Source organism: Ixodes scapularis, unplaced genomic scaffold (genome assembly GCF_016920785.2).
Source record: "Ixodes scapularis isolate PalLabHiFi unplaced genomic scaffold, ASM1692078v2 PGA_scaffold7__128_contigs__length_106722199, whole genome shotgun sequence".
Lineage (NCBI taxonomy): Eukaryota > Metazoa > Arthropoda > Arachnida > Ixodida > Ixodidae > Ixodes > Ixodes scapularis.
Genome location: NW_024609882.1, coordinates 101,868,436 through 101,894,906, shown reverse-complemented (window position 1 = coordinate 101,894,906; position 26,471 = coordinate 101,868,436). Strand labels below are relative to the sequence as shown.

The following is a 26,471-nucleotide window of genomic DNA, read 5'->3' as shown; positions in this document are numbered from 1 at the left end:
ACTTATTCCTCCTCCGCAAGTTTTATTCAACCATGTACCCTGCTCGTTGCTCACATTGCACGGAGTACCCTTCCCAATAACACGTCACGTGAGCATGCAAATTTCACCCATCCCTTTCCCACCCTCCCCTCTGCTTCCCCAGAGACCTGGGAAGCTGCGTTGCACAGCTCGCCCCCGGACGACCAACGTCATCTTGTTGAGCAGGCCTAGGCAGCAGCCGCCAGCGCTGGAGCCCTGTATTAGAGGCCCCACCCATCTTCGAATATTTTAATATTAAAATAAAAGTTTACACCATCCACGAGACGACAGCCGGTGCAAAAATGGCTAGAGCTAGCAGACAACTTCGGGGTCTCCATATGTCCTTTTCTGGGTTACTTCAGTGACGACGAGGATTAATTGTCTGAATGCGGGCGCGCTGAAGGACGAGGGAGTCGAGATGGGTTCCCGACTGCCTGAGTTCAAAGAAACGACGAGCAGCTGGAGCAGGTATCGTGTCCGCCTGGAAGCCTTCTTTGGGGGACATGGCGTCACGGACCCTGTGAAACGTCGGGTGCTCCTGGTGCGCTCACTGAGCGACAATGTCGTGCGAATCCTGCAAGGGCACTGTCAGCCGGAGGCCATCAACAGCCTAACTTACGAGGTTGTCGTGAGTCACCTCGAGGTGTGCTGCAACCCCCAAGCCAACAAGATTTCAGCAAACTACTCGTTTTTTACACGTACTCAAGAGGAAAAGCAGAAAATTCGGGACTTTTTTCAGAACTGCGGCGTCTTGCCAAGGATGGCAATTTCGGTGAGCCCTTTAACCGGATGTTGCGAGACCGAATCGAATGTGGCCTCCGGGGTGGTGACGCACGGTGGTTCTTGCTTACGCGTAAGACGTTGAGCCTGGAAGAGGCGGAAGAATTTGAAATTTCGTTCGGGACTGCCGGCGAAAGCGTCCAGGCGATGCGGAAAACAGCTTCGCAAGACGGGGCGGGTGGCACGTGCACATCTCGTCCGAACTCGTGGGAGGAATCAGGGGCCTACCAAACCAGGCAACAGCGCAGCAGGTACACGTGCCTCTTGCTGGAGTTGTGACGCCCATCACTCAGCGAACGAATGTCGGCACCGCAGAACCGTGTGCCTTAAATGGGGAAAGAAGGGCCACCTGGCGAGAACGTGCAAGTCCGGTCGCACCAACCAGCAGGGAGCATACACGCTGGATGATTCTGACGAGGAAGCGAGCGGGGAAGAAATGCTTTCAGCCCTGGTTGCAAAAGGTTCAATCAACAGAGACGTGGTTCAACCGATGGAAGAGGGTTTGCTTTTAAGAATGTCGCAAGCTACGAATGCTTATGAATACTGATTCACCAGTGAGCGTGATACCCATGAGCGTCTTTAAAAAGCACGCAAATGGTAGCCCGCACTGGAGAAGACTCTACTTCGCCTTTCGTGCTTCTTCGGGCCATTACCGGTTGTTGGCAGAATTGCCATGAAGGTACATCACGGTCAAGCACTGGTGAATATCGCGCTGGACATCGTGGACTGTCAAGCACCTCTACTGTGGAGCCGGGGCCCAATTCCGGCATTTCACAGTGCTGGTGTGTCTCTTCCATAGATGTGGGATTAGGGCTCAATGTTAACATTGTCCACGCCGAAGCTTCAGTTCCAAGACTTATGGAAGACTTTGCAGACATCTTCGAGGAAAATAGGGGCTGCTGCAAAGGACCACCTGTTAATTTGTACAAAAAAGAAGACGCAATGCCCCGCTTCTGTAAGGCTCGACTGGTGTCATACGCACTTCGAAAGAAAGTGTCGGTGGAAATTAATCACCTGATAAAGGAGGGAGTGATCTCTCCGAATCTCACTGCGAAGTAGGCCACACCGGCCGTGCCGGTGAAGGGTAAAAACGATGACATAAGCCAGTGTGGCTATATGACACACTTGGAGCGCTATCCGGTGACACACGTTAAGCGCTATCCTTTGCCGAAGATTGACGATATCTTTGCGTTGCTCCACGGAGGAGAGGTCTTCAGCGCATTGGATTTACGCAACGCGTGCAATCAGCTTCCTTTCGACGAGGAGGCTTGGAAAAAGGCAGTGCTGAACACACATCAGGGCCTTTACTACTACAATCAACTGGCCTTCGGCATCCCGTCCACCCCAGCGCTGTTTCAACGACGCATCGAATCGCTCCAGCAAAGAATGCCTCGTGTCAACGTTTACTTGGACAATATCATTGCTGCCGAAAAGGAGGATGACACCTCGATGCTCCGACAGGTGTTTCAGCGACTCTGGGACAATGGACTCAAGCTCAACCAAGGCAAGTGTCGGTTCCGAGAGAAACGAGTGTCATTTCTGGGACATAAAATTGACGCGAAGGGCCTTCATCCTCAGCGGGGCAATTTCGAGGTGGTGACAGGAGCGCCAAGGCCAAAATCTGTGTCAGCTAAGATCCTTTCTGGGGCAAGTGACCTGTTACGCGAAGTTTCTTTTGTAACCTTTCAACTACGTTGGTTCAAATTGTATCGACTGCTGATCAAGGGAACGCAATGGCAGTGGCGGGTGGAACAGGAAAGAGCCTTCCTGGAGACGAAACGTGCCATGACAGAGGCCAAATTCCTGGTTCGTTACGACCATCGGAAACCGTTGCGACTAGAGTGTGACGCGTCATCCGAAGGTCTGGGTGCCGTCTTGCCGAATCGCTGCTACGGAAAGGACTACCCGATAGAGTTCCGTTTAAGGATACTGTCACCGGCTGAACGCAACTACTCCCAACTAGAAAAAGAGGGACTGGCGTTGGTGTCTGGAGCGACGAAGTTTCGAGATTATTCTTTCGGTAATCGCTTCACATTGGTGACAGACCACAAACTTTTGACGGCGCTGTTTCATCCGGGGAAAGCTATCCCTCAAATGGCGGCAGCCCAAGTCCAGGGGTGGGCGCTGCTCCTTGCGGCATACCAGTACCACATCGAGTATTGAAAAAAGACAGCACAACTGTGAAGGCCGACGCTCTAAGTCGCTTGCCGTTGCCGGGGTCCACAGTGCCGGGTCTGATGTTGACAACACTAGAGAGAACATTGAGTATGTGTTGTATACACGCGGTTTGGATGACAGGTCTTTGTCGGCACAGCAGATGGTAATCCTAACTAAGGACGACAAAAAACTTCAGCAAGTGACGACAATGATTCAGGGTAAGTGGCCGCCAAGGTTACGTACGGAGCAGCTACTAGTGCAGTATTTTTTACGCCGGGGTGAACTTTCGGTGAGCCATAATCTGATTTACTGAGGCCATCGCCTTGTTTTGCCAGGAGCTGCGCTGTCTCGGCAATGTCAAGTTTTGCTCGAACAGTCTTTTGGTACCCAGGATCAGACATGGGCACTAAGAAATTGGTGCAAAACTGCCCGCACTGCGTGCAGTGTATGCTTAAGCCTGGGCGCAGGTTTCTTCGAAATGGCGCGAGACCAACAAACGCTGGTGCCGTCTGCACATGAATTTCGCCGGTCCACTGGAAGGGCGCATGGTTTTAGAGCGCAGCTCTTATGGTGAATCCCACTCGTAGATCCGGAGTGCTTTCCGAAATCCGCGAGGGAGGCGAAATTCCGCTCCGTGGGACGCGCTCCGAATCGACGAGGGGGGGAGATAAACTTGCATTTTTGGAGGGACCTCCCCCACACCCCTCCCCACCGCCGTTCAAAATGGCTGCTGCTCGAACTTGACAAGCCCACCAACGCCTCAGCCGACTGATCTTTCCGACGACCAGTGACGACTGTGAATGCTTAGCCGCAGAAATAACACGCGACACAGGCCGGGCGAAATTATACGCACCACGACGCCCATGTCACAAATCACGAATACGTCCGCGTTCGGCACCGTCACATACCTTTCGGCCGCATTGAAGCGGCGGGGCACGGACAGCGATTGCCCCCTCGGTGTTCTGCTTTCTGGTGCGACTTTAATAAACACAGAGGTAACAAACCATCAGTTGCGCGGTCGTTGCCTAATCACCTCTTACTTTATTCCACGGGGAAAACGCAGGCGGATTGCCGTGTAAAAAGGTAATCAATCATTGACTGCAGAATGTACAGGCCTAACCTTGCGTCTGCCTCCGGCTCTTCTGTCGTTCTTCCTCTCACGATCACAGATGTCAGCGCTTGCGATTTACCACGCTCCACAGTCCCGGCTTTGTATCCCTGATCTACGCGAGGTAGAAGCGTTCGAGCCGTCACAATCCCGCGTAAACAACCGACGCACCCACACAGATCCAACTCGACGGCCCGACCGGCCCGCCGACCTCTCCAACCTCGCCGCGCATGCGCACTGCCGATTTAGGCGGAAATCACGTGGGCCGCTCTGTCAACTTCCGGAGAGATCTGTGAAATCCCGCATAGCAAGTTCGCCGGGTTTGATGGCGCTGGCAGAGATCTACGAGCGGAAGATGACCAGCTCGAGCCAGATCTGCGAGCGGAATATGCGCGCTCCAAATGGAGCGCTTTTGGAGCGCTCGAGATCTGCGAGCTGAATTCACGATTAGGCACGCGTTTCGAGGTTGAGCGGCGTTGGCGTCGGCGTAACTGCGTGCGTTGCATTATAAGACGTTTCCCCGCTAAAGTTAGCGGGGAAATTTTTCGTTAAATTTAACGGTAAAATTTTCCGCTAAGGTTAACGAAGAAATTTTTTCGCCAAATTTAGCGGTAAAATTTCCCACTGAATTTAGCGGAAAAATGTCACCATTCACTCTAGCGGGAAATTTTTCCTCTAAGCGGAACAATTTCCCGCTTTAGTTACGAGAAAATTTTTCCGCTAAGTATAGCAGAAAAAATTGTCGGCTAAATTTAGTGAGGAAATTGACGTCACGTGACCTCAACACCACTTCAGTTTCACCGCTAAATTTACGGGGAAAATGACGTCACGACTTTGTTTCACGTCACCCAAGAACAAATGCAGCGACAGGAGGAGAGGAGGAGAAAAGGAGAAGAAAAGAAGGAGGAGGAGGAGGGGAGGGTACGGAGGAAGTGGAGGGACATACCCTCCTCTCCTCCTCCTCAAGAGCTGTGCTCTAGCTTCGCATTAGAGATTTGTAAACGTCTTTCATTTTTCGTATTGAGGCCGTACCCATGAAGACAGCAACAGGTGACACAACAATACACCCTTTTGAAAAGTCCATCAAGCAACATTAGTGGTGGCCATTGCTTGGACACGTAGCGCGTGAGTGGATCCGAGTCCTCGCCGAACGCTGACGCAGCTCTCGTGTCCAATAGACGCTCAGAGTAGGTGAGCAAGCAATGGCGGACAGGCAATGGCGCGGACTTTTGAAAAGAGTCTATTGATATACTCAGGAGAATTTTCGCGCGCTTTGGTTGGCCTCAAACACTGGTATCGAATAACGGTGCTCAATTTTTCAGCGGAGCGATATCACGATTCCTACAGGACAACCATGTGCGCCATCTGACAAAAGCCCCATATCACCCACAGTCGAATGTGCTAGCCGCTAGCGGAACGTGCTGTGCGCAACTTGAAAGGTGGGTTGAAGAAAAACAAGGAAGTCACTCTGCAGAATGGTGTTTCGAAGTTTTAATTTCGATACACTATTGAAGCCCACCAAAGAAGACAAGTGACCGGCAGAGAGGTTGATGGGCTTTCAACCCAGATCGAGGTTGAGTGGTTACTTTCCAGGTGAGTAGGAAGAACAAGAGCACGATAAGATTATCGAACAGACCTCCAGCACCATGGTTGTCGCTTACTCCAGGAATGCGCGTCTGGTCGCGACAGTTTCAGCATAGGGCAAAGGTGGCTACCAGGGACGGTGATATCGACCCAAGGGAAGCGCATGGTCATCCTGGATACACCAGGTGGACAACAGCGGCGTCACTTGGACCAACCGCGTCGACGGGGCGCTACACACGCCCCACGAGAGGCCGAAGGCAAGGTCTGGTCTCCGGGTGAGCAGGAAGAGCAGTCTACATCGGGAGATGGGGCCACTTCCGGTAAGGTGGCTGACTTAGAGTACGGCGACTTGGAGCCAGCTGAGTCGGCTACACACCTAGCTTTGCCCAGGCGTTGGACGCGCAAGCGGAAACCACCGGACCGATTGAGATACTTGATTGTACTTATAGACCTTTCCGAAAAGAGCCTGTGGCCCGTGCCATTTTGAGTGATCATGTGTATGGCGCGTGCTGTGCTCACTTTCCGAAGCTACGGACATGCACGTGCTGGGCCGTGAAGACTGCACGCTGACCTGTGATTTTGTGAACATTGGAAAAGTTTATAAGAGAGAAGAAATGCTGTGTCATCGTAACCGCCGTGTGCACTTGCGCCGGTCCTTGTGACAGGCAGAAAAGGGATACTGTTCATATCACAGCAACACCGCCTAGCGCGCGTCTGCTCGCACGAGTTCACGAGACGATAGCCGGGGCAAAAAGGGCTAGAGCTAGCAGATTCAGCGTTCCAAATTAGCGGCAACTACGGGGCCTCCAGACGACTATTTCTTGCTTACTTTAGTGCTGTCCTTGTTCCTTCTGTTCCTGGTCTCAAGGTTTGTCATTATGAAGCTATCGAAGGATTCCATCTTGACTTACACACAACTTCCGATCGTTTCGCTTGGCTTACTCGTATTTTTTCATAAGTTTCGCCCTACGTCCTTTTGCGTGATGGCAAAAACAAATTAAACTTAGTGAAGAGTTTCTGCTGCAAAACGCTAAACCAAAGCAAAGCATTGCCGTGAAAGTAGTTGGCCTCGTCAGGTGATGCTTGTCGCTACGTTGCCATTGAGCGATCGCAGCGCTCCAATCGATTTTGGTCGCGGGGCTACGATATTTTATTTTCCAGTAGTTAATTTTGTTGCATACGTATCCTATCCACCACCTTCATTATTGGCTTTCTTTTTTTTTTCTTTGGGAGAAGGGGAAAATTGGGCTGGTAAAACAGAGCCACTTTCTTGCTCCTGCCTCCTCCATCACATTTACTAGTACTACACACCTGACTTCCGCCAATGTCTCTTTTGACCCAGTCATCGCGTTCTATACTTCCTCCAAGCCGCGTATGTTGGCCGTGAACCTGCCGCTCCCTGAAGTCGTGTATTGACGCACGAGCAGCTGATCAAGCAATCAGCGCGCCCGTGGCCTCATGGTTATCGTTCTTGCCTCCCACACGAAAAGCCGAGGTTCGATGCCTGGCCGCGGATACACCTCTTTGTTGTTTCTGTAAATGTCGCTTTCTGGTAAATTCGAGAACCCTGTTGGCTTCTTCGAGATCAGACTCTTCTACGCTCCCAACCTTCTGTTCCAGAAGCCCACGCAGGTACATAAGGGGCTCCGCGTGACGGGCCTTAGCCAGTCTCGCCTCGGCGTTCGATCCTGCTGTTTTGCCGCCATCCACTCCCGCGGCGCTAGCCTTTGTCTATTTTGTTTTGGGCACAAGTTCGCCCCATTAAACGTTTAGTTTGCCTCAGTTTTCATCGCCTCATCAGTTGTCATTCGTGACAATAAGCTACAACATGTTTTTTTTAGATAAGTTTTCAATCCCGACTACTGGCTTAGAAAAGATCGTTCGACTGAACTGGCATTGTTAAAACGAAAAAAGCTAATCTGAGGTAATATCAAAATAAATTGTTAACACTTGGTGTATTTATAAATTTCTCAAACGCTTTTGACTCTCTAAACCGTAATACACTACTTCAAAAGTTATATATTTGAAGTATACGCAGTGTTGTACTAAATATGAAAGAATTATCTCCAAGATCGTTATCGATGTGTAGAAATAAATAAATGTTTGCTTGGTCTCAGGCCACTAACAGCAGGTGTACCGCAAGGTAGTGTACAAGGCCCACTTTTTAATTTCTATATAAATGACGTTGTAAGTATTGACGATAAAGCTAAATATGTTCTGTGCAGATGATCCCAGTGTAATCTTTCAGGGAATGATGCCGAACAAATTATGCGCAATGCAAATCAATACTTAATTAGGCTAAACGATTGGACGACATCAAATTCTTTAGAAATTAATGTCAACAAAACAAAAGCCGTTTTGTTTAGGTCAAGAAATACACAGTGTTCACACTACTGTCATCTAGCTTGGTGCTAATAATGGGGGTATAGTGGTACAGTGTGTAAAAGTACAGAGAATAATATTCAATCAATTCGCGAGCTGGGACGACTCCGTTCAACATATATATACGTAATAACCTCTGGTATGACACATAAATATATTGAAGTATATTTCCCACCTAGGTAACGCTTTTAATCTAAAATTATCTTTTCTACACACAATATAACTACTGCTTATTAGTCTGTAGAAGTACAACTTCCACAAATCTCGAGGAAATTCATATCCTGCATATAACGGTTATTCGTATTATGTGCCGTACTACGTGTAATAGTCATACAAAACTACTCTTTATAATATCCTGACCTTCCAAACAATATTATTTGAGACACCTGCTCTATCGAAGTAGTCAGCACGTTTAAAACTTTGGGAGTTGAATTTTCAAAGCAATTGTCATGGATGAACACCTAAACAATGTTATTTCTAGGGTTCCGCATTTTCGGTTTTTATTTTTTCAAAATTCGGCGTAATTTTTTCGGTGTATATTTCAAAATTGAATTTTCATTTCTTTCGGTGTATATTTATGTCCACAAAAGTTTACCGTCGTTTTTCGGTGAATATGAAATAAACACCAATGGACACCGAATCAGATGATTCTTGCAGCTCTGATATTTGTGATCACTTAAAGAATAACAGCACAGATACATTGAGGAAGAAATGGACACGTTTGGCAAATGTGCGCAACTGTAAAAGAAACAAGAAAAAAAAAACAGAAATACAGACAAGTCTGGTATGAAGCCTATGCCCCCAAAACATGGAACTTCACATTCTGTACAACAGGGCCCGTTTGCTTAAAGCGCTAACCGCGGCTAAAGTTAGCCGCAGTGCCTAGGAGAGGGATTTTGAAACCACGTGACTGGGCTCGGTAGGGATGCGGGGAAACATGGCGGCGCCCCGGTGAGTGAGCGCCGCTCGCTTTGGAACTAATATGTCGGTATAGCTGCAATATCGGGCGCGTTTGTCAGCAACGAAGGGTGCAGGAGGCTTTCGCTTTGCCTTACCTCGTTTAAATCGCAAAGCATGAGCAATGAGCTCGCCGCATTTTTTAGATAGTCTTTCAAGTCTGGTCATTCCTAAGCCTAAATGAACGCGATAATTGTCGGCATGGCAACGTCTTTAGAAAGTGCACATTGCCTTGACTCAATCGGCTGGGTATTGATAGCACACAAAAGCAGAGAGCGCCCCAATAGACCTTTTTCTAAATTACCCAAGCATCGAGGTGCATGCTACGAGTGTGGTTATACGCGTTCCACATGCTGGCGTCGTCAGTAGTAACTGTTCTAAAGCAAAAAGTCTAAAACAAACTTTACCTTGCACGCGCCTTTGTCAAAGCCTCATTATGATTATTTACTTCGAATCTTTTATGAGAGAAAGGCCAGCGCGCGCGGATCGTAGAATCATACTTCCAGCGTTCCTCTCGATGCTTGGGTAATTTAGCAAAAGGTCTTTTAAGACGCTGTCTGCTTTTGTGTGCTTTCAATACCCGGCCGATTGAGTCAAGGCAATCAACTTTCCAAAGATGTTGCCATGCCGACAACTATCACTTTCATTTAGGCTTAGGAATGACCAGAATCGAAAGACTATCTAAAAAATGCGGCGAGCTCATTGCTCATGCTTTGCGATTTAAGTGAGGTAAGGCAAAGCGAAAGCTTCCTGCACCATTCGTTGCTGACTAACGCGCCCGATATCGCAGCTACAACGACATATTAATTCCAAAGCGAGCGGCGCTCACTCAAAGGGGCACCGCCACGTTATCCCGTATCCCTACCGAGCCAGTCACGTGATTTCAAAATCCCTCTTCTATAGACCTTTTCTGCAAGTGCGCCGCCATCTTGAATTGTCGTCACTTCCAGTATGGGTGAAAACATTGTTTTGCCTTTGCCACGCAAATAAAAGGCATTTAGGATATATCATATAAGCGTAACCGTTACACTGTCTCGTTTTGCCTCCCCTTTATTTTTTACTATTTGCAGGTTGAAACGTTTTCGTATTTTTTCGTCGCCCATACCGGATATGCCTATTAGGTGGCTGGGGACGAGAGTACACAGAAGAGGTCTGTAGGTACTGCGGCTAACTTTAGCCACGGTTAGCGCTTCGAGCAAACGGACCCAGGATTACGTGATCTTATTATAGCAAACACACATGTACTTTCCCAGGATCTCGTTGATCCGCCCTCTTTCTTTCCTGTCAATATGACCCTGAGCTTTGAGAATAACACTGTACTTTGGCAGTCTGAGGAGGTGGAGCGCTGCCTGAGCCAAAATTGACCAATCAACCATATCTGACCGCGAAAAGAGACACGGTACGACTTTTTGAAGCACGACATATTTCGTGTACTCACTAACTGACTGCAGAGCTTGCATCATGTCAGTCTCCCTTACGACGAGTTTGAAACACGCCCGTACATGGCGAAGTCATGGGGCATCTCGGACTTCACGTCCCGATCGATGATGTGCACATTAAACCAAAACGTCGTGATGGCATTCGTGTATCCCATACATTCGGACACGTTTCAATAGATACTATCGTTTCACTTTTTCGACACGACTCTGCGGTACGACTGGAAGGTCAAAGTGGCCTTTTTGGGTTAAAGCCAAATTCTAGAAAATTGATTCGACGCACTTTCATCAGTTCTTATCGGTTTAAACCAAAACCGCCGAACCTACAAACTGACCATTTTGGTGAAAACTGAATTTCTGAAAATGAATTCGGTGTACTTTTATCGGTTTTTATCGGTTTAAATCGAAAACTCGGAACCCTACACTCTAAAAAAAAGGGTATCACCATACACCCTTTTGTCCCATATAATACACCCCAAAACTTTATTTCGACGTACAGTGCCCTAAAATCGAACAGGCGGCCCCAAAGTTTACGAGGGGCTTGATAACGGTGCGGTATACCTTATTAAATTGCTAAAGTACGTATCAAAGAGCAAAGAAAGAAAACACGGAGCGTTTTCAGTAGGGCCAAGAAAACTCCGATAATCTTTTTCATGTTCAGTAAAACGTACATTAGCTATCTTAATAAGTTGTACCACACGGCTATTAAGCCCCTCGTAAAATTTGGGGCCGCCTGTTCTATTATGGGGCGCTGTACGTCGAATTGAAGTTTTGGGGTGTATTATATGGGACAAGGGGTGTAATAAGACACTCTTTTATTCTGAGAGTGTAGTTATTTTCAAACTCGCTTCGACGACTGGTGTCAAATTGCTCGCATATAACTCATCCTTTTTATCTAATTTGAATTATATCTACTCAGTCTGGGGAACAACTACAAAAACTAGTCTACAAAGAATATTTTTATTACAGAAACGAGTGCTAAGGATTGCGTGTAACTAGTCCTATGATTTTCCTACTGATCAACATTTTTGAATAACGAGAAGTATGAAAATATATTGTCATTAAGGTTATAGACTCAGTATAAAATGTAAACAGGAGCAACACTAGACGCATAGCTCTTTGTTATCATTGGCATCAATCAGAGTAAAAGTTTCAACATAATCCACCTATCACCCAGACTCCTGGGCAGTAGAAACTTCCCTCTCAGAGCATGGCCTTTATGTAGCACTCGTGAACTTCTGAATTATTTTGTTTCGAAATAAACAGTCATAACGTTGTTTTCTGCTCTGTACGTGTATCACTGTATTACTTGATTATTGTTACGTAACTTGCATTACCGCTTTTGAAAGTTTGCATGTATGTTGCGTTAATCTAAGTATTATATAACTTCTTGTATACGTAGTCTTTGCAACTGCTGTGCGAATGTAAGGGGGTTGAGGACCCGCCAAACTGCTTAAACAGATTTTTCCCTCAGCTAATACCATATTTAAATGGCAAATAAAGCTTATTATGACTATTATAAGAAATTAAATATTGTGCCAATTCCAAACCTTCGAGGTGGCCTTAACGCGATCCGCTTTAAAACCTTGCCAAACGACTATCGCCGTAAAATGCAGTATCAGCGTGCATTCTCCGCCATTAATCCGATCAGCGCGTGGTGACAGACGCTATCATCAGCGTGACGCTGTAGCTTCGTACGCGTTTCTTTTTATGCAAGTGCAAAGAGATGTTTGTTTTTTCTATCGCTACGGTAGCTTAGCCTTCGACGCAATAATCAGATATCCATTGATGGTAGACACTTCCGATAAAGCAAACCGACGCACGCGCGTCCGTGTTGGCGTTTCGTGTGCATGTAATGACGCATGCGCAGAACGGCTCCCGCTTCCATCGCTGGTGAGGCCGGTATGCGAGCCACCCGCCACTTACTGTCAGGTTTCGAGCGAAGCCACAACTGCGACGATGTTGTCAGTGCTCCTAGGGTTAGCGGCGATGGCACCGTGCATCATCTGCGGCAGCAGTAAGTATTACCCATTATCAAACTCCCAAGAGCTATGAGTATACAGTAAGCCCACCGGTGCCTATAGTATATACAACATCATGCTACATGATGCGGATAATGGGATAAATACACATTGAGAAAAAAAAATTTTTTTTCCCAAGTTTTGATGGAAATTTTGACTTCAAAACGGTTCGTATTCTGAACGTACCCACCGAACTCGTGTCGTAGGCGTTGAACTGTATCGTCGTTTGATAATGCCAGGATGATAGACGAAGACATCGAGACGTCGTCGTTTGCCAGTGCTCTTAAAATTGTTTTAACGCGAGGGAGACGGAGCTTCAAGGACACACTTTGTGCAGTGCTACGGAGGTCACAGGCGCAACAACGTAGTTCACGAAACGCCGTTTTTGCTTCTGGTAGATTTTGGAACATTCGCCTCTGAGCAGAACGTCGTAAAAGAGACTGATTTAAGCGGAACTGCAAACATCGTTACATGCCCTAGAAAAATTACGGCAATAACACAAATCGATAGATTTGAACTTCCTGAACATCCTATTTGTATACCTATATCCCGTATATTTTGCTTCAATTGAATCATATGAACAACTTCCGTAAAAGTAGCATGAATTTCTGAATATCATTTTATTATGCGATGAATTGGCACTGCTTGCGCAATGTGTTTTTGTTACTTTGCTGCACCATTGTACAGTGGTAATCACACTTGTTTATAACGCGCGAGCGTGCGGCTTTCTCCGGGGAGCGCTAGACTGGTGGCATTCTCGGAAACTAAGCTAGTCACGTGGCGCAACATGGAACGGCCCGCTCGAGGGGTGTCTTGCCCACTATCAGCTGGCGGCGAACGCGGAAGGCTGCTCGCACGCTTTTTACAAGCATCATTGCTCGAACAATAAACAAACTAAAGCTTGAAGGCGTATCAACGATGACGTCACCAAAAAAACAAAATATATCATAAAGCACTTTACTTTTATCGCTTATCAAGCTGATAGAATGGGCTGGACTAGTGCCACTAAATAAGCTACGCTTCAGAGTAACGACACTTGGCCATATTGTGGCTTAAAATCATGGTGGCCAGTTATCTGAAGCTTTATCTGAAATCACAGGAAATGCTTTTCCGCCCTCCACAAATGTTTAAACCGTTCGCGACAGAGCAAAGCAATATTACATTACCTTCCTAACACCAAATCTAATGCTGAGGAAGTCGCACTTTTGAATCATGAAGATCGGCTGTTGCGTCTGTTCGGCATACGAGCCAAAATGGCGGCGCCCACAACAATGTCGGGGAACGGAGTGCCGATACTCTAAGCGCAGCTTATTTAGTGGCTCTAGGCTGGACACCCCTCGAACGGGCCGTCCGATGTTGCGCCACGTGGCTAGCTTAGTTTCTGTGAATGTCCCCAGTCTAGCGCTCCCCGGAGAAAGCCGCATGCTCGCGCGTTATAGACAAGTGTGATTACCACTGTACGTATGTAAACATAATGTGACTATCTTACGCGGCTGTATCCACCCTCTCCCCCGCATAATGCCCATGGCGTTGAGGGGTACCCTACAACTATAAATTGATAAAAAAAACGCAATATATTTGAAGATTGTTTTAGCGTCGAACAAATAGCACGCATATAAAATAAAATGTATAGTTCAAAAGAAAGAGGTGTTTTATTTTTCCCGGAACCTTGCACATGGCTTTCGCTCAAGGAAATGGATTTTCCACAAAGCGTTCCCAGAATCGCATTGAGCGCGCTGCCATTTTCGTCTGCTGGGCTGTGGAGCGCGTTCTGAGCCTAGGCAGTAGCTCTCGTCTGCGGAATGTCACACGCAGCGCATGCGTAGACAGAGCTGAGTGACCCGGTAGTTTCACCCGGGTCGTAACGAGACAACACCTGGAAGATAAGGCCTGCGTCTTCTCCCACCAGATGTCGTCAGCAGTGGATCCACGCAGGGCCGGCTATGCTCGGTGCCACGTGAAATTCCGCCCCCTTTCCAGTTTAGCGGAGTGAACGCTGGAAAGGACGCTATCGCCTCCCCAGTGTTCACTCCGCTAAAGTGGAAAGAGGGGGAAAAGCTTCCACTTCACTTTTCGCCCGTCACCAACGTTACAAGAACAACTCAGTTGGGAAACTGCCATAGAGCCTGCTCTAAAAAGTGGCACAGATCCGTACTCGAGAACCGAGCTAATAGGGAGTTTTAGTAGACCGTGTTTCCCCCTCCGCTAAGCCCCTCCGCTACCCGGAACTCTACAGCCAAGACCATCGGCAGGCAGGCGCAGTGGCGGTTTCTTCGTTGCGGAGGGTTTGCGGAGGAGGAAAGGTCTACTAAAACGCCCTAATGGCGATCGGAGCGCCGCCATTTTTCCCGCGGCGGCCACTCGAGGAACTGCATGTGACTTCTATTCTGGCTTTAATCGGCCATTTTGGCGCCGAAACATATACAGAGGAAGGGGTTTCAAGGGTGCCACCCCAGTCTCCCAAGCGGACGCGCCCCCGAAGTGAGGATACGCCCCAGGTTGAGACGCGCTACCTGAAATCACCGCTGAGACGTGGTTGTATAAAAACCATATTGTGTCGCAAAACCTTGCAAACTAAAGATTTTAGAAAACATAACGCGCCCTTCATTTCGTACTAAACTCCAGTAAAAGTTAACAGTTTTTTCGTTTGTTTTTACTCGAAAACCTGCTTTCTAAAAGCTCAAGGTGACCGCAGTAAAGACAAGATTAAGAGCGGCGCTGTTATCGTCTTTAGCACGGTTTCCGTGGACGCCACCAGCCCAAGTTTTAACCGAGTTTTCCAACTGAGTGTTCTAGTAACGTTGCTCGTCACCGGCTATAGTTTTGTGAGCATCGCTTGCCAGCGCGTCTTGCATCCGTCTGGGAGCGAGCACGACGCTCGCACGTGGCGACGCCGACACAGACGCGTCAAAGCTGCGACACTCTTCGAGTTTTGACGTGTTTGCCACTTGGGGCGGGTTGGCGATCCACTAGCGATGACGTGATGCGCAGGCCTCGTCGTCTAGGGGGTCATAAGCGCTGGAAAAGTGTATTGCCTCAACCCAGTACCTTGCTCGATGTCTCGCAGCCAATCGCTCTGCAGCAGCGAGCCAGGACGTCTCCGCAGGCCGGCCTCGCACCCTGTACGGCAGCTACGAAGAGAAGCTGGTCCAGATGCATGCGTACCACAAGCTCAAGGGCGCCATCAAGGCCGAGGCCCGAGAGTGCCACAGGCGTTCTTTGTGCCAGGTGGCCAGGGTGTTCGGATCGCACAAATCCAGCCACTCTGGTTTACGCCACTTCCTGGAGTAAGTTGACTGTTGATGATGACGAAAACTTGGGACCAGTCGCCGACACGTTATTGACAACAAGCTCGCGTCTTCCCGCACCAGATGTGGACATTGCGAGTGCGCGGAAACCAGAATCGCGTAAAGTGGATGCGGAGTGCATTCACCGCCTTGGCATGACGTCAGGAACTTGGGTTGTTTTGTTTCGCCGGAATTGGGCAGGGAGCGAAAGCAACTACCATTTCGAGCCAATCAGAACGACGGAGGCGAATCACGTCACAGCCCTTATTAAAAGGACAGTCGGTCACAAAAGTCTACGGACCACACGAGCCGTGGCCGAGCTGCAGGGAGCGGAATATGCGCTACCCTGCAGCACGGCGTCTGTTGTCGAGACCCGTAAGGCGCGCTTGCGCCCCCTTTGGTACTTGCCAGCGTGTCAACCCTCCCGCTTCCGGCGACGCCGCCTTGTCCTCACGAATGCGGCACTGGGCGCCGCTTCGGTAGCCGCCGTTGGCCGACGTGCCGCAAGCGCATCTCGATGGCGCGATGAGTGACACATGCCGAGCTCAGCGGCCAAGACAGCTATTCTGCAGTGTTTTTCTTTTGTTCTTGTTTGTATATGTTTAAAGTTTTTTTTTGTAAAAGTAAAAAGGTGGGCAATATGCAATGAAATGACGCTTGATAAATTGATTGCTGTCAATGAGTGATTGATGGAGCAGCCAATGCAGACAAAATTAAAAAGCCTCTTCAACAAGCAAAAAAAAAAAAAAAAAAACGCTGAATATTTTTTTTTTTTTTTTTCTGCTGAGCTGGCACAAACGATATTATGCCGGACGGCGGGAGATAGAGTTGATATTTCGTCTTCTGGCGCTTATTGCTCCTCCGCGCCACCGAGATACAGCTGCGTCACAACGACTAATGGCGGCTATCCAAGCGGTGCCCGAGACAGTTTTCGTGAGAATAGGAGGGCGTCGCCCGGAAACGGGAGACTTGACATGCGTGCGAGTACCGAAGAACGCGCATTGGGGGGGGGGGGGGGGGGGGGGGGGGGGGGGGAGGGGGGGGGGCATTACGGGTCTCGACCACAGACGCGTTGCCGCTTGGTTGCGCGGCAACGCAGCCGTGGTCCATAAACTTTTGTAGCCGACTGTACAGAGGCGAGGGTGTGACCCAAGACAGAGAGGGGAAGGAGGAACTCCCTTTTTACCCGGATCCTCTTTTGTCTCCCAAACGTTGCTTTTGTCCCCCCAGCATATTAGCTCGTCACTCAAAATTCGCACAGAGAGGGCTTTCCTCTCTGTGCGAGGAAAGCCATCAGGAAGGTAGGGCGAGGGAAAGGAAGTCCGGGGAGTAGGAAGCAGACAGAACGCTGGAGGGAGGTGGTCTCCCCTTCTCCTCTCCAGAGTTCCGTTTGCTACTTCCTCCCGAGTTCCTCTTTTTCTCGCCCTCCCTTGAGATGTAACGGGGCTTTCTCCGGCGCACTGATTTGCTCACTGGAAGCGTAGCCTTCACCGTTTGTCAAGTTACGGTGATGTACCAGAACGCAATTCGGAAACAAGCCCACCCGCACCAGGTGAGGGTACGGCTCGTGCGCAGAAACCAGATTGGTGCGAGATGAAGCATCCGCGCTTGCGCAATGCCGACAGCAGCGCCACAGCAGTGGCTCAACCTCAGTGGGTTGGCATTAGCAACCTCGTGCAAATTTTTGACGACGCTCTGCTCAGACAACACCACCTGGAAGAATCAAGGCTGGTGCACTAGAATTTTGACGACGTAATCTCAGTCAGATTGAGCCACGACACCAATTGAACACGAGTTCTACGTCATCGTTCGGCTGGACCTTGTGTCCGATCAAAGCATTGGGTTCGGGTCCATACACTAAGTTGGCGCTATCGGCCTGCGATGATGTTCAATGGAAGATGATGAGGTCGTTCGAAGGTCTAATCTAGGTGGGGTTGGCTCTGCTGTGCCGCTGATTATCGGAGAGTGGGAGCCGGTGATCTCGCAATCGGCCGAAGCTCTGTGCAAGTAGTTCCTCTCACCACCGACATGACGCGCTCGCGTTGTCCAAGGCGCCCTTGCCTTTTCGACGGCTTTGTGCACCACTGTATACGTGGCTTCGAAACTGCACCATGTGGAGCGAGATTGGCTAAACTTCTCCCGGCTTCGATGTTGATGGGCGTCAATTTAACGTTCAACACTGTGGTGTTGAACGTTAAATTCCTTCGATTAACAGCCGTTGTCAGTTTCCCCTCTCTCTCCTGCAGACACACCAGCCGCCATTTAAATGTGCAAGTTTTTTCCGCTCGTAGTAGAGCGAAAATTGATTTAGGATATATAGAGGTGCATGTGTTTGGCTAAGTAATGCAGGATGCGTGAACGTTGTGTACCGATTGACACAAGCCGGGCATTGAACACCTAGATGGACTCTTCGGCAATTTTCCGGCGGATTATAAAACTCAAAATATCTCAATATATCCTTATATTTGTAATCTCTGTGCATAAATAAGGACAAAACCGCTTTCCCAAAAGCCTATCTCGTTGATCCCCAAAATTTCTCGCACAAAGGCTACGTTTACATGGGCTACGTTTACATGGATACGACAGGAGCGGATCGGATCCAGTTAGCCAATCGGATCCACTTCAACCACTACGTTTACATGGATTCGGATCCACCCTAGCGGCACCTCTTGTCGAAGGATCAGAATGCAAACCTTGTGACCTTCAGTTTGTTTCCGAGGTGTCCGGTTTGCCTAGCGGCATGCAAAGCAAAGCTCCCGTAATCCCTCGCTCGAGCACTCGATCCCATCCGCTAGCGTATATATACATGGAAAGTTTCGATTCGGATTGACCATCTCAAACCACCCCGTCCCAGCGGATCGGATCGGATCCGATCAGATCCGAGTTGTTTACATGGACCGATTCGATTGGTTAACTGGATCCGATGCGCTGTAGTCGCATCCATGTAAACGTAGCCATAGATGCGACCGCAGCGCACCGGATCCAGTTAACGAATCGAATCGGTCCATGTAAAAAACTCGGATCGGATCCAATCCGATCCGCTGGAACGGGGTATAGCTTGAGATGGTCAATCCGAGTCGACTCTCCATGTATACGCTAGCGGATCGGATCGAGTGCTCGAGCGAGGGATTACGAGAGCTTTGCTTTGCATGCCGCTAGGCAAACCGGACACCTCGGAAAGAATCTGAAGGTTACGAGGTTTGCGTTGTGATCCTTCGACAAGAGGTGCCGCTATGGCCGATCCGAATCCATGTAAACGTAGTGGTTGAAGTGGATCCGATTCGCTTACTGGATCCGATGCGCTGCTGTCGCATCCATGTAAACGTAGCCAAAGTTCCATATCGACGATTCCGTGGTTAAGGTGTAATGGGCTCTTATTGTACACACGTCCTAATCGCATCTGACATTTGCAGGGCGGTGGCTCAACTGCCGGGTTCTCTGCCAGCCGCGTTTGCCAAGGGCTGGCTCGGACAGGATTGCCAGGTCGCTTACCGGAGTTGCGACGTCGCCAAAGCGTACACCAAGCGCATCATCGCTGCCATGCTCAGCATCGAGCCCCCTCCGCCGGATGCAACGACATAAATCCGCGACGTAACGATCGCTCATTTTACGCTTCACAACTGCCCTTTGGGTTCCTAGTCATAGTGCTTCGGAAAAACTTCAGCCGCTATGTTCGCAGTATCGGGGCACACCTCCTGGGAATGAGGCCGGAACACCGTTGTTTCTACGTCACCTCCCGGAGGCCAGCGTGGACATAGACTGAGTCCTAGCGATAATGCTGACGCAGCAATACGTGTTTAATTTGTGCCCCGTGTGCTGGCCCCCGGTCTGTGACGTAGAAACTTCGGCCCTACGCGGCCTTGCTACTTAGGATGTGTGCACTATATTTTGACGACAGCTCTCGGTATATTCGTATTTATCTACTCGCGTTGCTTGACGGTATTCAGTATACGAAAAAGATGTGCATTCCATCGTCATGACGGAGCCGTTTCAACGCTTACATTCAGTCAACTCTGCTTTTGCGGATCACGGAAACAAATTGACGAGCAGGGGTATTTTTTAGCGTTGAACAAACAAATTGGAACGTTTCCGGTTAGTGGTAAAACTTCCACGCGAACATGTGTTTCAACGAAGTGCGCCATCGAGCAGATTTCATGAAACATTCGTCTATCCTTCGACACGTATAGCGAAGTCCGAATATATCGCGAATGGTGAATCCTAAATAACTTCGACGCACCCTTGTTATTTACCCGTCTTCATCTCTCAGATCACATCAGCAGATCATTAAAACCAGCGATGCCGAGGTTCATACGCATCTGCTCAGTTTTATGTATAGTGTTTTACTCTGACACGAGCAAATAAACGAGTGTCACTTTCGTGTTGTCTCCCTTTGCTGTCACGGTCTAAATACTTGAGAGGCGGTGATGTCTAGCTTGAACTAGAATCTTTGTCACTGTTTACGCTATTCCAGGTTATGGCGCCTCGGGAATTCATTTGGGCCCGTCACCGAAGAAAGGGTTCAAAAAACAAAAACAATAGTCTCTTGACCTCTCTTTACTCCTACACTCGTCCACCCCTAACCTGGCAAAACGATGGAAAATCCGTGCTTCTTGGACCATTCATTCGTCTCTTTCGACACGTGTTCATGATGTCGCCGTTACCCAAAAGCAGAGAGCAAGGTCAGGTGGTAAAAGAGGGGCGCTTGATTGGTAGTGAGTATTCGAAACTCGATTCGTTTCAAACGATAACCGCCTGATTGTTGTGATTATCAGCATTATCAGCGTGCGTTGATGCTATTACTTGTAGTAATGCGGACGAGACGGCGTTTTAGGAGATTTTCGGCGCAACGCGTGAGGGACGTTTAGTAGATCGTACGCTAGAGCTTGGCTTTGCTAGCGGGAGTTCATGCCGTCACTTCTAAAGCATGGATTGAGCAGGCGCCCGCTGGGCACGCTTTCTGCAGCGTGCGGTCTAGTAAAGGCCGGTTCGATGCTCACGTGTCGTCATCTACTTATCGTCTGCCATGAGCAGCAGTGTTGACGATGCGACACAAAGCTGGTGAACGCTCCCGTCAGCAGGCATTTAGCGCGAGGTCAGCGCTTAAAACCCCCTTTATCCTGGGAAAGGAGGCTTCATTCATTGTTGTGGAAATTCTCGAGACGCGTGCCGCGCGCCACTGCTGGGATGAGCATGGCGTCTGAAGTCTAGCTCAGTCAAGGAGGTTGTAAGGGGCAGGAGGTGACGTCCATATTCTCCATACATGGAGGCAAGAGTAACGAAAGTAGGCGTGGCCACGAAATGTCTTATTGTCTCTGCTATCGAGATGATTCATTTCCTGCGTCTTTTTTCTTTTACAAAGTTTTCCATCTTTTACCACAGCCTCGGGTAATTTTCGTTAGGATTAGAACACTGGTAACGAGCGCCGCCATGAAGATATGGGGAAAACATCCGCGTTGCCATGGCATTGCCATGACAACGCGGTTGTTTGCTTATGCATAGTTTCATGGCGGCGTCCATTGAATGGGTGCAGAACAGGTGAGATATGGAGCCCATCACCTTCCTGACCAGTAGGAAGCCGGCGTCTAGTGGACGCCGGACGCTCTCGACACCGCGCCGGGAGCGTCGCCTAGAGCGTGTCGCGATAGCTTGGTGTTGGAAAGCGAGCGTGTCAGTCGTCGTACGCACGAACGCTGGGGATTGCACCGCGGGTTGAGGAAGCCGTACAAGCCCTGCTGCGAGAAGGTGTTGGTTTCCCTCTGCCGTGATAAAAATGCGGGTTCGCATCGAAGCTTCTTTTGGTGCGCCGATTGTATCGAAAGCCAGCCGCGACAGCGAGCAGACGAAGCTGACCGCAGGCAGGGAGCAGACGTAGCCTAAGCCTAAGGAAATGGACCGATCGGCGAGCAGACGATTGGAGCTTGGTTGGATTTACGTTGGATGAGAGCGCGTCGTTGCGCAAGGCAGTTTGGGATTAGGTTCTTTTTCCGGCATCGCTGGGCATGACGTCCATGCCGGGTCCTGCCCTGTTTAAAGGGACTATGAGATGATCTTACTTTTGCCAGATAACTTTTACACTAAACCTTCAATGTTCACTGAATGCCGAACGGGCATCCGTTTTCGTTTCGGTTTATTAACTTCACGAAAAATGATTGAAATATCGACTTTTTCTTTCTCTCCAACTGACCGCACAACAAGCTGCGGCGTAATTTTGAAGGTCGTGATCGCTGATCTTTACGTCTATTTGCTGGATCGCGTTTGACCAGCTCCGCTTATGGACGGGAATGCGGCCACGGTCGGCCATTTTTTTCGGTAGAGTTATATCATCTCTAGCCATCATAGTAATATGGCCGACAGCGCAATGGCGGCAGGCTGCCATAAATAGCTGTGGATCTAGTAGGCTGTATCGTGGGTGATATTTCGTGCTTGATTGAAGATGTTCGACGAAGCAGATTCTTGAAACCTGGTGTGAACGGTAGCCTTATCTTCGAGGACCCGGCGAAAGTTCTATGAAAGCGCAGCACAGGGGGAAACCAGCGCAGCTCGCATCGAAAGCAGACTCTGTGCCGGCGTCTGCTTTCGATGCTTCTTTCGATGCTTCTTTCGATGCTTCTTTCGATGCTTCTTTCGATGCTTCTTTCGATGCTTCTTTCGATGCTTCTTTCGATGCTTCTTTCGATGCTTCTTTCGATGCTTCTTTCGATGCTTCTTTCGGTGCTTCTTTCGATGCTTCTTTCGATGCTTCTTTCGATGCTTCTTTCGATGCTTCTTTCGATGCTTCTTTCGATGCTTCTTTCGATGCTTCTTTCGATGCTTCTTTCGATGCTTCTTTCGATGCTTCTTTCGATGCTTCTTTCGATGCTTCTTTCGATGCTTCTTTCGATGCTTCTTTCGATGCTTCTTTCGATGCTTTTTTCGATGCTTTTTTCGATGCTTTTTTCGATGCTTTTTTCGATGCTTTTTTCGATGCTTTTTTCGATGCGTCTTTCGATGCGTCTTTCGATGCTTCTTTCGATGCTTCTTTCGATGCTTCTTTCGATGCTTCTTTCGATGCTTCTTTCGATGCTTCTTTCGATGCGTGCTGTGCTGCTTTTCCCATCGAGCTTGAGTTTTACCTTAGAGCGGTAAACCGAAACCCACTGCCTGCAGTGGAAATGGCACCCCCCCCCCTCCCGGCTGCCGCCATCTTGCCTGTTTGCCACATTAGTGATCACGTGACGTTACGATGGCTGCGCCCATAGGTGGGCCAGATCAGATTGGCCAGATCATGGTCATGAGACGGGCACTCTGGGGCTGCGTTCCATTCGTACTCGCATGGATCCGAGTTTTTCCGGCGGATGAAGTCACGTGACGAGACAGATGCAGCAATGCTGGACGCGGGTACGTTTTCGAATGCAACGGGTACGAGACCTTCACCCAGGAGTGAGATAAAGTTGCGTTCGATTTACTTGCACCTCCTTCACGAGTGCAGAAAAGTGTAGGGCATGCGACCGGAAGTACACCGCCCTACACTTTTCTACACCGGTGCAGGAGGTGCAGGCAAATCGAACGCAGCTTCTATCTGACTTTTGGGTGAAGGTCTCGTACCCGTTGCGTTCGAAAACCTACCCGCGTCCAGCATTGCTGTATCTGTCTCGTCACGTGACTTGACCCGCCGGAACAGCGGACCCATTCGAGTAAGATTGGAATGCAGCCCCAGAGTGCCCATCTGCTGACCGTGATCTGGCCCACCTCTGGGCGCAGCCATCTTAACGTCACGTGATCACTAATGTGGCAAACAGGCAAGATGACGGCAACCGGGGGGGGGGGGGGGGGGGTGCCATTTTTGGCCGCTGGTTTACCGCTCTAAGTTTACTCGAGCTCGTTGGGATTTCCTCGGTGCTGCGGTTTCGTGAAGCATTGACCGGGTCCCCGAAGATCAGGCTACTGTTCACGCCGGGTTTAAAAAATCAAGCATGAAATATCACCCCCGCTATTTCGATGGCAGCCTGCCACCACCAACGTTACTGGAGCAAGCTCAGTTTCACAGCTCCACCTGCAACGTGGGCTCAGTGGCGGTCACGAGAACTAACAACGCTGCAGTCGAGTCTTGCTTCCGGATTGTCTAGCCCGCCAAGTTTGAATAGCAATACTTGAGCTTGGGCCAGTTGTTGATTCATACTAACGCTTCACAGCGCAAGGAAACAGACGCACACAAAAATAAATTTCGAACACTCAAAAAAAAAGAACTTGCAATGCGCTGACTCTGATCTCTATAGTGTATTACATTTCATCTTCGTAATCTTTTTTTTTTATTATACACATAAAAGTAAAAGAAAAAAAAAGAAGAAAAGAAAAGAAAAGAAAAGAAAAGGAAGCTCTCAACGCGGTGGTAGTAGACGACGCGCGAGACAGGGAATCAATATCCGACTGCAGCGCTGCTAGTTCTCGTGACCGCCACCTGGGACACTCGCCTCTGCAGGCATAGGGAGCTGCGAAACTGAACTTGCTCCAGTAACGTTGGCCACCACAACTGCCAGAACGCTGTCTGCCATGGATGGATGATAGTGACTGCAGCTGCTGTACCTTGGCTAGAGGTAATATAACTCTGCCGAAAAGATTGCCGCAAGTGGCCACATTCGCGGAGTGGGCAAACGCCATCCAGCAATTGTCATAGAGATCAGTGGTCGTGACGTACTCTGGCACAGGAACCGGAAGTTCTCTCGGCAGTAGGAGAATGGGAGCGTCAGCGGCGGCGAGTTGGGGGTGTGCCGGTAGGTTTTACTGCGTTGATGGCGCTGATGTCACCGACGAATTTTCTGAATCGGCGCCTCTCATCGCCGCGATAGCCATGGATACATCGCAGCTGAGCGAAATTCAATTAGGTATGTTGCGGGTGTGGGTGACGCAGGCCCGTTGCGACGTTGGTCAAAATGGGGAAGTCTGTGTGTGCTTGGATGCTGCGTACGACGTTCCTCCGCACCACACTTATCCACGAGCACACACACTTGGTGGCCTGCACACAGCCGCTCTGAACTCTTCCCGCGTTCCGCCACACCCGGTGTCGCTCCAAACTTTCGCGTCGCGTCCACCCACCCGTCCAGTCTCGGCATGCACTGACGCAGCGCCCCCTCTAGAGGAGGCGCTGACTGATTTGACTCTGCTCGAAACCAAGCCTCGGTCCTCACTTTCCCATTTCTTCCCTTGTAGTTCAGTCCGCAAAGCAAAGGTCATGGTTTCCCAAAAGGAAAGTTAACGTCGCACATTACGGGCGCTTTAGCAATGGACGCGGAGCATCCGTCCTTTCAAGCCAGCCATCCGTCCTTGGAAGCCCCAAAGCAGGCAAATAAAATACAAGAATAGAGAAGCACGACACTATTTTTAGAAGAAACAGCTTTACAAGAGACATACCACTCCCGTCTAGCCTACCTTTCGTACTTTGATTGACTTCTTTCGGTGGAAGCGGGCCCTGCAGAACCCCTTCGTCGAGAATAAGCTTTGTGGTTTTTGTGAAGAATTCCCGAAATCCGAACGCGTCTCCCTCTTTTGGGTGCGTGCCGTAGCCGCTTGACCTTCAGCAGCGGCACGGCGCTCATGTTGCTCGCGGATTACACCGCCCCGCGGCGGCACTATGTGCAGGACTGCTTAAAGGGGCCCTGCAATGACTTTTTGACTGGTTTTATTTTGCACCGAACCTGAGCGCACTGAACGTAGTAACTTAATCAAACTTTTCTTTTATCAAATTTCGCATTATTTTAAAAGTTATAGGCGAATTAGAGTTACAAAAACAAGCAAAAAATAACCTCCTTCATGACGTAGTAGGTCCTGGCTTGAGTGGCCATGAACTAGAGGAGGGGTAGTGAGCTCATTGAGCGTTCACGGTTGCCGCACTCCGGGTCAACGGCTCGAGAGGGCGCCACTAAAGCATATGTTGGATAGGCTCTATGAAGCGGGCGGCCGGGGCGGCTCGGCATTGCATTTGCTGCGCGATTAAAGACTATTTCGGCATAACACTTCATTGGCCACAAACGACAGCAAACACGGGGTAAAGATCAGTTCAGAACGGGAGCCACTTCGCGCTGCTATGCCGCCAAATGGCCAAATCGCCAGCAGGGCCCGCGCCGAAGGCCTTCGGAACGCTCGGAACCGGTCGGATCGTTGAGCCGGTATACGACCGCAGCGCTGCCGCGTACATCCGGGGCTTTTCTACGCTGGCCGTTCGTCGTAGCCTCATCCCACTAGTTATTTCTAGTATGCGCCGTTTTTCCCGCCGCTTGGTGGCGGGTATGTCAACGGGTCTTTTCTTGGTTCCGTACTTTATAAACTGCATTTGTTTCTTTTCTGATCTAAAATACTGAACAAAAACTTCTTTTGTAAATAATTGAAACGGGTCGCGCCAGTTATATTTTGAACTTTTATTTAGTTACTCTCTCCGTGCCCGCTGGCTTGCCCGGACCCCAAGAGACGTGGAAACCGCAAAAAAGGTAGACGCTTAAATATGATTGCAGGGCCCCTTTAAAGGGATTGTCCGGTCAAATTTTGTATTCGAGAAAACAATTGAATATCGCTGTTATTGCCTCGAGACGCATCGTACGTGCAATATCTGAATTTTATATGCACCCCTGCGTGAGTAATTGAATTTATACTGCTCCAATCGCATTCTAGCGTAAACGCTGCTTCCGTTGGCAACATTGAAGCTCTGATGTCACAAAACACAAAGCGAGCATTTTTGTCTCGTTGTTTGCCTACGAGTGAACGCCTCAGC

The 26,471-nt window shown here is 49.2% G+C and overlaps 1 protein-coding gene across 1 annotated transcript; it reads left to right on the top strand.

The window, feature by feature from the left end:
• Positions 1-12,293: 12,293 nt before the first annotated feature.
• LOC8028249 lies at positions 12,294-20,106 on the top strand. The gene is made up of 3 exons (XM_002410708.4): positions 12,294-12,439; positions 15,511-15,730; positions 19,144-20,106. The coding sequence occupies exons 1-3, from the start codon at positions 12,382-12,384 to the stop codon at positions 19,310-19,312; spliced, it is 447 nt and encodes a 148-aa protein (XP_002410753.3). The 5' UTR covers positions 12,294-12,381; the 3' UTR covers positions 19,313-20,106.
• The last annotated feature ends 6,365 nt before the right edge of the window (positions 20,107-26,471 follow it).